This window comes from Amblyomma mixtum, chromosome 2, assembly GCF_055824585.1.
Source record: "Amblyomma mixtum isolate Tamu chromosome 2, ASM5582458v1, whole genome shotgun sequence".
NCBI classification, from domain to species: Eukaryota; Metazoa; Arthropoda; class Arachnida; order Ixodida; family Ixodidae; genus Amblyomma; species Amblyomma mixtum.
The window spans coordinates 13,649,131-13,660,598 of NC_143013.1; the positions used below are offsets into that span (position 1 = coordinate 13,649,131).

The 11,468-nt window shown below is 50.7% G+C and overlaps 1 protein-coding gene across 5 annotated transcripts in view; it reads right to left on the bottom strand.

Moving 5' to 3' along the window:
- The window catches only part of LOC149358474 (GATA-binding factor 2-like), a 256,638-nt gene that overhangs the window by 26,252 nt on the left and 218,918 nt on the right, over positions 1-11,468 (bottom strand). For all 5 annotated transcript variants that reach the window (XM_089570546.1, XM_089570545.1, XM_089570548.1 and 2 more), the window contains one exon: positions 8,913-9,058. In XM_089570546.1, the coding sequence (XP_089426672.1) occupies positions 8,913-9,058 (146 nt within the window). The remainder of the gene's footprint in view (positions 1-8,912; positions 9,059-11,468) is intronic.

The window sequence follows — 11,468 nt, forward strand, 5'->3', positions numbered from 1 at the left end:
CGAAAGGCTGTAAAAGCACAGCCTAATAAACATTGCGAATAAAGGAGTGGGAATGACAAGACGCGCTTGTTTATGGAGACGTCAGGAGAGCAACAAACACAAAACGACCCGACACGCTCGTTCCCATATATACAAGCCGGCGTATGCGAGTTTCATGGACGAGCTGCCGTTCGCTCATTTACTAGCTGCCTTATATATAGCCGGCAATGGAGAGCAAAGCAGAGAGCTCATAGCCAGTATATGTATATATACTGTATAGAGTGAACAACGAACGGCGGCTATTCCTCCCCGGCGCAAGGTGGAGGAGAGGAGATGCCTGGCTCCCGGAGTTAAACGATGGCACCGGCTGACCCCGGTGTCAGGTGCGCCGATTAATTACGGGCCGAGCCGACAATTGGCACCCTCACCCGGCGCGGGAAGCGCGCGCGCGCACACACACACACACGCCCCGTCGTCCCACGGCTGATACGCGGCCACTTCCTTTCTTCCGTCCTCCTTCTATCATACACCTCTTTCCTTTTTGTCGTGCAACGCAGCTCCTTTCACGGGCAGCCTTCGTGACACGCCCAGCTCCTCTCTTCGCTCGATCCCGAGCCAGCCCGTCGGAAGACTGGCGGTTCGCGCACAAACGCCCCGCACTGTGTGCGCAGTGTTGTTGTTGTAGTTGCATACGCTGATATGGCTGGGCTGGTCTCTCGCCTATGGCGTGCTTGTGTGTGCGTATGCCGGGCCGTCTTCTCCCCGTGTATACATACATGAATAATACACGCGGTGTCGATGCGACGCCGGCACCCCGGAGGTGTTGGGGCGGGCGGCCCGGGACACGGAGCAAGGGGGCCGTGAGACGCGGCGCTGTTGTTGTGTGCCGCACTGTTTGGGAGAGGGAGGTACGTGTCAGCGGGCTCATCTGCATAATGCTCGCGCATATCTGGCCGTTCGAAGGGCTTCTTTCTTTTCCCTCTCTGTCTCTTCGTCGGCTTCCCTTCATTGTATACCGTCTCGGAGAGGCTAGATGCCGCACTGTAACCGTGCAGGCAGGAACGGGATCGGCGACGCTTCGTGTATATAGAAATTTTCCGAAACAGCTCGACGGTCAACGACACCCATGTTAGATACTACGAAAACTTTTGAAAGTACGCGCTCAATGAAGGGCCATACTTCCCTATACAGTTGAGAAGCCACTTACTTAGACAGTCGTCCAAGTGGCATAGTCAAGAGCACCTGGACAACTGCAGTTGATAACCAAAACCTTATGTGTAAGGAGGTCCTAAGTATACTCTGGAGGCGTCCATTAATAAATAAATATCCGTAAGATTGTAAACAAACGGAGGATGAAAACAAAGTTGGCTGCAAATCCTGTTTTTTCAAATACGAGCATGATAACGGCTACTGGCTCTAAGAATTACCCGGTGCTGGATCGTCAGCTTATATTTGCCACCGCAAAATCGCGCTGAGACAGCGAAGAGCTCCGTCTCGTTCAAACCCGTCAGCGTTCAAGAGTCAGTGAAAGACTTGTACACTTTCTGGTCTATATACTTGCTTGTTCGCCTGCTCAACCGTGTTCAGGGAGCGAACGGAATGGAGTAAGCTTACTCCACTCTGATTAGAGTGTAGAACGCACCGTCGTGTTGAGGTTTGGTGCACCGTTCACGCGTTTTCCAATTACTTTGGGCGCAAGGAAGGGAGGTCGTGGGCACGAAGGCCTACAGCAAAACTTACCGGCGCTAAAATTTGTCTCGCGTTCGTCCTCACGTCCCGAACGGGGGCTAGACGGGCGTAAGATTACACGCGCGCATCGAAGCCAGTTTAAAGCGAGAGAGCGTGTTTGGCAACGCCCGCGCCGGGCAGCGCCCCTCGAATAATTAATGGTGTTTCAAGAGCAACGCTTGAGGCCAGAGGAAGGCTGGCAGTGGAGGAGAAGAAGCAGCACAGCAACAGTAAAAAGAGGAACCCGCTCTTCCAGCTTTGCAGATGGTCCCGGCGCATGACCTGAGCCTTGTCTTTGCCACCTTGGAGGTGCTAACAAGCCTTGACTCAAGGTTTCACCGGCTTCTTCCCCCCCATCCGTGACTCGGCGCGAACAATAAACGGAGTCGCCCCGAAAGCCCTGCACTGCGTTCAGGGTCAAACGAGGGTCGGTTAAAAGTTCAGGTACCGGCGACCAACCCTGCAGCGAGGCTGTAGGTGCGAGAAGAAGAACAATCATATCTCTAGATTAAGTTCTTCGTTGCAGGTTCTACGTATACAGGGTATGCATGTGCACATTACGGCTAATGTACGGAGCAGTGTGATTAACGTCTTCGAAGATGATTTACCGGTCCACTCCTCCCACGGTCTCGTCGTTGTTCGGACGGAAGTCTTTGCTGTTAAAGCAGTTATGCTCTCTCTCTCGCAGAATCCCAGCGCTCGACATAAGGGCGGGAGAACACGGATTGCATAGGCTGGGAAGGATATATCGGAGAAAGGCGGTGACAGGCCTTCCATGGCAAACATATCAGGTATGTCAAGTTTATGAAGAGAGGGGCTATAGGAAGGGAGGGGTTAAGTCAAATGCACGCTATTTCCATCATGCTATCAGCGTTTGCTAGCCCGAACGATAAGTACTATAGTTCTTTTCTTAGCGACTTCCTCGAAGTTTAAAATCCAACAACCGCAACGGACTTCTTTGCTACCTTGGCTTAAATTTTACTAGTGACTTTTATCAAACCACCTATCTCCGGTTGCCGTTTACGCCTTCTCTCTCCTGTTTTGTTTTGTTCAGTGCTTCTTTTTCCGCCCATGTGAAGTTTTCCAGCTAGAAATATAGGCGCAAATTGAAAGCATCGGCCGCATTCACCGTATACACAGAGAACAATCACTGCGGCCATAGTTACGCATCTCCAACTTAAAAACACGAAACTTTGGCTATGAAGATTCGACTCTGGTGTTCTCCATGCCTGCACGGTACTTGATTAAAAATTACATAGCTCATTGTGAAGTTTCTATTAGTCTTGGATGCGTAGAGAACGCTATCACAAAAATTTTCCGATAGACACTTCACAGGCTTGGAGACAGCACGACATTAAACTGAGGCAGCCCATAGACTGCACAGTCATAATTTATGAGCTTCACTGACGCTGTATACCGAACCTAAGTCCTTATGCAATTTCTGCAGTTATGCAAGCCTGAAGTTCAGTGTGCCCACTGAAATCAGACAGCTAAAAAATGGACAGAATCGTGACCAAAATACGAGAAAATATTTTGCAGTTTTGTCGTAACTACAGCTCTTTCTGCAGTATTATTGCAGCATTTTTCGCCACTTTTGTCGCTATACGACAACAAACAGCATAACACGACAGAAAATTCTGTTGTTACTACAAAAATTTCAGTTCGTACTATAAGCTTGATAGCCAACAAATCTCTGCTGTAACAGTACAAATTTCCTGGTGCATTTTTTGTGACTGGACGACCATAGACTGTCTGTGGCCCGCCTAAAGAAATTTCGTCGTAAGTTTCTGTCCAAAGAAGCCCCAGCGCCCCGCCGCGGTGGCTCAGTGGTTACGGCGCTCGGCTGCTGACCCGAAAGACGCGGGTTCGATCCCGGCCGCGGCGGCTGAATTTCGATGGAGGCGAAATTCTAGAGGCCCGTGTGCTGTGCGATGTCAGTGCACGCTAAAGAACCCCAGGTGGTCGAAATTTTCGGAGCCCTTCACTACGGCTTCTCTCATAGCCTCAGTCGCTTTGGGACGTTAAACCCCATAAACCAAACCAAACCAAAGGAGCCCCAGCAACACTGATAGCACGCGCACCCATCTTCGATGCAGCGCGCCTAGCTTGCTCCTGGCCACATGCTATGCACACACATGTATCCTCGCTTGTGTGCGCTTACGGCGCTGGCACACAGCAGAGGCAGGCAGTGGGCGTTCCCTCAAGGCACGCCGCTCCGACTTCAGCGGCGGCGGCCGAAAAAGCGAGCGCGCGGTCCGTTTGACCGAGCCCCGGTTATCGATCTTGGCGCTCGCGCGCCGTCCTCCCATCGCGGCCTCGTGCGCGCACTGGGCAGAGACGCCGCCACTGCATCCTGTTCGGAGCTGCCACCTTGGCCACATCCATCCAGCTGGCTGGCTGAGCGGAAGACGGACGCGGCTGGTCTATTTTTCTTGTGATTTTTTTTTTTTTTCCCGAGAGCTCAGCTGCTTCATCAAGCCGAGGTGCTGCACACATCGCGAACAAGACGGCAAAGTACGCGTCGTCCTGAGGGATTTAATTTATGCAGCGTGTGCTAAGAGAATCTCTTTTTCGCGCTGGGCGGTGTTTCTGATTGGCTTCGGTAAAGCTGGGACTCATCCTGAATTTTGCCGCTAAATGCTGGGCCAGCGTAAACGATAAGCCTGGTATGCAATTTATGATGGCTAGAACTTCTGTCAAGGCCGAGAGATACGATTCTTCCGTGTTGCTCGTCGGCTGACAAGGTGCGGCATTTGGAACTGTGTTCTGCATAGTGATTCTTGTCCTCTATTCATTCTCCTTACCCTCAGATATTTGTCGGTGCAGCCTATGGCGTATGGATCAATTGTTAGCCAAGCAGAGCCATATTTGTCCGTTATGGCATAAAAGAAGCGGGAATGGTCAATAGCAAAAAGAGCTAAAGAATGAATTACGAAATGGATCATTGCAAAGTGTGACCCCACGTCGCGCTCATAGCCGCCGTGATCAACTCTGCACTGTCATACTGCATAGGAAAGGGTCCCATTCAAAGTCAATTGAGAATTCTGAGCGCTTTGCGGCGACGTGCGTTTTTAGGCACTCTACAGTTATTAAAAGACCTGACGGGCTGTTTCGAACAGAAAAAAAAAGAAAGGGTAGTTGTATGTGACGCTGAACCTTTGGGAAAGTTCTCTGCGGCATACTCCTCACCGACGACTTACGTTCGTTACATAAGCAACCTTTCCGGAACCTTAAAGCAGGTCTTGGATTATGCCACGGGCTCAAAATTTTCCACTCTCTCTTCCTTTACTCCGGGGCCCGTCGTCGCGTCTTCTAGCTAATAGAGTTGTTAGAGAGTCGCGGATGTCAAAAATAAGAGAATACCCACATAGCAAGGAAATGTAAAGGTACGTCATTACAGTCATCGTCTCCCTCGTCTCGCAGATCGGCGCTTTTCAAAGCCGTCGCGCACAGTTTCCGCGGCGCGTGTACGGGCGAGCAACGCAGTAACAACCCGGCCACCGTTCGCACATGCACGCACATACACGGCTCTTTTTCGTCGGTAGCGGCAGCGTCACGCTCGTAGGCGTGCCACGGGTGCTCCTGAGTCACTCACGCCTCGACCGTCTTGCACGATTATTGATCGGAGCTGGGCCGCGATGATCGGCTTTCGACTGGCCGTATGCCCACGTACGAGCGACTGCGCGCGCGGACCCCATCGTTGCAAGAACTGCCTCGTCTCGTGCTAGCTACCTACCTGGCCCCGCCTGTTTTATTTTTTTGTGTGTCTCAAACTCGCAAAGTGGCACCGTCCGAAGAGCAGCGCACCGTATACACCCGGCGTACACGCGTTATTTGTTGTTGCCAGTCGCACGGACCGACGTGCGTCACGAAGCGGTCGTTTCGTTCGCGTGCATGTTCGGGCCACGCTGATCGAGTTATTCTTCTCTGCACCGATGGCTTCTTACTTCCACGTGTTCGCGTATAAGCGCCACTTCGTGGCGCGGACACCTGTATGGATTTCTCGTTTCGCGGAGCACACGCGTTTGATTCGGTGTTGTTATACCGAGTGTGGCACAGATGAATGCGCCTTGCGGCTGTTTGACGCTGCAGGAGGGGAAAGAAAAATTAATCAACTCGAGTTGGCCGCGTAATTCTATAGAGCCGTGAAAGCAAGCTTGGGTTTGAGCGAATTTGCCGCCCCTCCGCGGAGTACTCGGTGAAATATGGAGATCACCGCGTGCATACACTCAGAGTGCGATGACTTCAGAAATCGTGAAGCATATCCATTCTGAATACGAATACTCTTATCAGGTGCGGCCTAGCAAACAACCATCACGCAGGTATGCATGGTGAGGCTTTTGTTGCATCAGCGGACCTTCGTCGCGTTATGTTCCCGTCATCTACTGATATATGCACATGGCGGAAGAAAAATAAATTCTGCATATACTGGTAAACTCTCTGTGGGCTTTGTTGTTCAGTAAGCAAGTACGCACGTATGGAATTTCAGCTTCAGTTGAGTAACTTATCCTTCTTGTACTATTCGAATACCACTTTTCGATACCATTATACGCACACCGTTAAACGAATACCATTATCCATTATACGCGCACAACGAAGAGCGTGAAAAAAGACATTTTCTTTCCCTCCCGAGTGACCTAGAATTTGTCTCTTCAAATTCTCTATACGAGGCGCGGAGGCGATGTGATATCAACTTCCGCAGGAACATCGCATACAAAACAAGACAGAATAAAAAGTGAGTTATCCGCTCGTTTCAACCGCTTCCTTCCTTGCTTTACAACATGCGATAATGCTTCCTGACACCGCTCAAATTACAAAAAAAAAAAAAAGAATTGAATAAAATAAAAAAACAGCACCGCAAGAAACTGTCGTTCAGTCTTCTCTTCTATCATGCCATGCCCACACCATGCCATGAGCGCTGTTTAATACTACGTAGTGTTAGGAACCATTTCCGATCAGGCGATGTTTCTTTCTGCGGCAGCGGTCCATAATCTACCCGAACAATCTGGCAGAACCTCTCACTATCCACGTCTCCGCTCTCGACTCCCTCAGATACGTGCAGCGCTCCGAAAGCTACAGATATATGCGTGCAGTGTTCCGAAAGCTGCAGAAATATCGCGGCTGCGGCATGCGGTCGAATCCACAAAGCCTGCAAGCATATGAAGCAAACCTCCTGATTTCCTGCCAGTATAGGTGCTTCCACTGTCGCTAGCTGTGACGTCAGAATTCGGATCACGTGCGCCGGGCAAATTACGAAACGTTCTCTTCGTACGGGCATACAGCATGGCTAGGTTCAATGCCCTGAAACCAGGCGCCATCTCCCTAGGTGCCCGATTGCGGCACTGTATCAGGAAAGCATAAAAGTTATTTTCCTTCCTGTTCAGTTCTCGCTGGAATAAGAACTTCCACGTTCCTTCAGAGCGCTTTTTTTTTTGTTTTGTTTGAGGACAAAGAGGTAGCATGGGAAAATAGTAGGCAGGGAGGTTACGCAGAAGGGTATACTGGTAGGCCACACTGCATTGTGGAAAAGGAAAGAATGGATGAAAATTGGGAGAAGGCGCAGGAAGGCGTTGACACTGGCGCTCGTTAGGGATAGCACAAACATTCCTCGCTGCAACATCACCAGCGCGGTAACCCAGGAAGTAACGCCGCGCGGACTTGCACATGAGCATTGCTACCCTCAGCACCTCTTTCCCCTCGGTTCCCGCGCCAGCCTGCCGCGGCCGCAGCACCTCCCGAAACCGGAAGTAGAAAGGAACTGGAGCTACTTCCGTTTTTCGCACCCGTTCTTTCCCGGCGCTGCGGGAACGCGACCACTTGGAGCTACCCCCTTCGCCCTCCCTTCTCTGGTGTTTAATATGCAGGCAGGGGAAACTTTTTGACGCCCTCGCGTTGCTGCACGCCTGCCGGAAAACGTCGCTGCTGCGCGCGAGTTGGTGTCGCCCTCTGCTGGAGGCCGCGGAGCCTACGAGGAAAGGTTTTTGATAATTTCCGGTAACCTCCTCCCCTCGCCCGTTCTTTCTCTCTCGTTTGCGTATGGAAAGGCTTGCGCGCGAACGCCCCCCTGGTGAACAAAACACCACCACGCGAGGTGCCACGTGCGGAGACGTAGAACAGGAAATGAGCCCGAGTTTTACTCGTTCCTTAGGTCTCACTACATAAGAACGGGTAGAGATACGGCTCTCCGTACACAAAGCACGCGTCGCGTCGGAAGAGAAATGGAAGCGGAGTGGTTCTAGAAGCCGCTTAAGCGTTCTCTTTCGCGTAGTGCTTTCATAACTGGAAAATGCTGAAAGCACAAGCGAGCCTAACTTGAGGTGCCGGGAGCGTTTTAACAACTACTTTCCAGCACCTAGTATCGTGCTGTTCACGTGCTGTTAGCTTCATCAGCGAGCTTTTTGTGCCGAGCGTTAAGCACACGACAAGCGGACAGCATGGTTTTCGAGAAGGGGGTCGCCCCGTGTCTTATCTCGACTTATGCGGCAGTGACAAACGGACGCAAAGTAAGGCTCGTTTTGCGAGTTGTGCGTGAAATCGATTGCTGGGAAAAAGTTTCCTTATTCCTTGGTTTTCGGGGACGTATTTCATATTTGGTGCACGCGCGCTGTAGTGTTTTCACCGCATATAGGCAGAAAATTGGGAAACAGAAAATTGAAGAAAACCGGCTATTTAGTCAGCCTTTTAGGTAACCAATCTTACCGCCATCCGCTCATCGTTTTCGCGATAAGATAACGGTTTGATTACGTAATTTAATGGGGCGCACATATGCACCCGGAAACTCCCTCGCTCATGTCTATAGTGTTAAGATTTACCCCAGTCTTGTATTCTTGCCCGTATTTCGTTCGGGTATGTCGCAAACTGAGCGCCTCATGTGGCAGCGACACTGCCCTATATGTTCCGAGAAACACAGGTAAGTTAGCTTCAAGGCTATTAAAAAATGTCAGTCCCCAGCCACACCTCTTTAGTCTGCAGGTTAATCTTTCATAAACTAAATTCTCATGACTAGATTTCAGAAAATGTGTGCTAAGCACAGTTCACGGAAGGCAGAGGTCTGGCTTGTTGTAGAGTATAGATACAGCAGGCAAAGCCGAACTCGTCTCACGAAATCGGCTTAGCATACTGCCCAATTGTATTCGACCAACACAACACGACCACGACGCCGCGCACACAGAAAGAGAGCGCAATGAATGGGATAGTGTACTCACGAGTCTTCGCTTGGGCTTGATGAGCGGCCTGTTCTGGCCGTTCATTTTGTGGTAGAGACCGCATGCGTTGCACAGGTAGTGCCCGGTGCCGTCTCGTCGCCACAGCGGCGTCGACGTCGCACCACAGTTCACGCACTCTCTGCCCTCTGTGTGGCCACATCACCACATCGACACAGCCACACCATCACCACAGCCACCACGACGACGGACGAGACGGGATGTTTCGGCCGGGGAGGGCGGCGGACGCAGCAGGGGCCGGGCCACGGAGCAAGGAGAGCCCGCGGGGGGGGGGGGGGGGGGGGGGGGGGGGGGGGGGGGACGCGAATAGAAGGGCACAGGTTAGAATCAAACTTGAATCAAAGAATGAAACTGATTACAACAACAAGTATGCTCTGAATAAGACGCGTCCTGCCTGGAAGACGTGCATCCTTGCGTTACACCTATAAAGGTGTAACGCTCTCGAGGGTGACACCAACAACTTGAGGGTGTCTGTGGACACTTGTGGAGTTAGGTGTCCATGAGCACCATAAGGGCGTTAGCTCTGGGACACTCTGGGACACCTTTATACATCTTTAAAGGTGTAAAGAAATCAGAAATATATACAAGAGGGTATATAGTCATGCAGAGCTATTTCGGTTGCCGGGGCGGCCACTCACATTGCTTTGGTTTTATGTATACTGGAGTGAATTTAATACGAGTTTTACAATGAACAAACAACAACGGTTCTACAACGTTAGGTGCGTTAAAGACAACGAAAAGCCTTGCAATAACCTGGGCAACGTCGATTTCCTGTTTTCCTGTAATCAAACGCCTTACAGGTAAACGCCAAAGCAGCTTAGCGACTAGGAAGAGAGCGTATACAGCATATTCATAACGACCGATTTACGCTTTCCAAACAAGGAGGGCTATATGATTTAAAAATGTCCTCTCGGAGCTCGCTATAAGTGCTTAACCACCTGGGACGCACTAGTTTACAGGGATTGTCACTTCTAAGCAAATCACATGTTAGAAAAGAGCTCTCGCGAATGCAAAATTAGAATTTCATCAATCGCATGCAAAAAAATAAGCAGCGAGTGTTATAATAAGAAAGCACGTGACGTTGTGAAGAGAAGGCAGGCATAGCGCAAGGAAAAAAAAGTTTTGAAACGTCTTAGCTGGAGACTTGTTTTTCTATTTTGCATTTTTTCATTGCGATAACGCTTTTCGTGCTGAGCGTGAGACCAAGGGCCGAAGCTGTTAGTGCTCGCCGTGAGAGGGAGAGGAGGTTAGAAGGTTAGAGAAGCTCGAGAGTGTGCCGAGGACAGCGGTGTGAGAGAGTGGTTAGAGGTACAGAATAATTGGTGGAGGTACAGCAGCATTGGTGTGTGTCATGCTTTCCAAGTGCGGCTCGTGGCGAATACGCAAGCAGCGCTCGTGCAGTCGGTGTTGTACGCGCGCGGTACGCAGCCGCACGTCGAATAGCGCCCCCTACCGGAGCCGTCAGACAGCGGAGTCCGTATGGGCTGTTCGTACGCAGCGTTCAAACCAAACATTTTGACTTTCCCGTGCTATCTATAGTTCGCATGCCTCGGCATACAGAAGAAAACGAATGTACGCATGGTACCGTTAGATGTGCAGTCACCGTGAGGATTGCTATATGCGGGTGGTGGTGGTGAAAAACTTTAATACTCAAAGAGAGTTTGAGGGTCAGAAAACCCTGCTGCATGGTCGGTATCCTTAGTCCGGGACACCGCGCGACAAGGCCCCGTCTCGCGCCCGCTTTACTAGAGCCCCTTGGGACTCCAGTGTGGAGCAGTTGAGGAGGGCAGTCTCCCATGCCTCTCGGGTGGGGGTGGGGGAAGGTGAGGACTCTGAGTACATGCCCACACCATGTGAAAGATATCGCAGATCTCTCCCATCTGTGTTCGGATCGAAGTGTTTTGCTATGGCAGGAAAGAGAAGAGTTCCGGGGCCTGTGGCGCAATTGATAACGCGTCTGACTATATGCAGGAGGCAGTTTCCAGAGGTGAAGAGCAGGTTTGTATGAAGTTACAACTGTTTGTTATAACGGTATGTTATAACGGCTGGTTTGTATGATGTTATGGTCACATAACTAACAACCGAGCAGTCCTTCGTTCCTTAACCTTTCCTGCACCGAGGCCGCAGCTTGGGAATAATGCCCTGAACGAGTATGGATTTTTGTTTCTTTAGAACTATCAAGGAACTTCGACATAGCCGCACAAACAATGATACACAGACGTGTCGCATTGGGTGGATACTATTACTGGCGAAGTACCAGTACATGTAGAGGATGATTGATATGACGTACTCAGTATAGGAGTAATGTCTGGTCGCAAGAATCTTTTATGTCTTCTCTGAATTCATGCTTGCGATACCCGAGTGCCACACACTTCTGAGGTGTTCTTGGGTGAAAGAATTGACAACGTAATCGAAAAGTAACGGTGGGGCGCGAGCGGAAAGAGCGCCGACGCGTTAGCGCTTTCGAAAACTGGATTTGAGGAAACCGTCGCCGGGTTGAGCCCATTCTTTCTTTCTTTCTTTCTCCAGCCCCGAGGC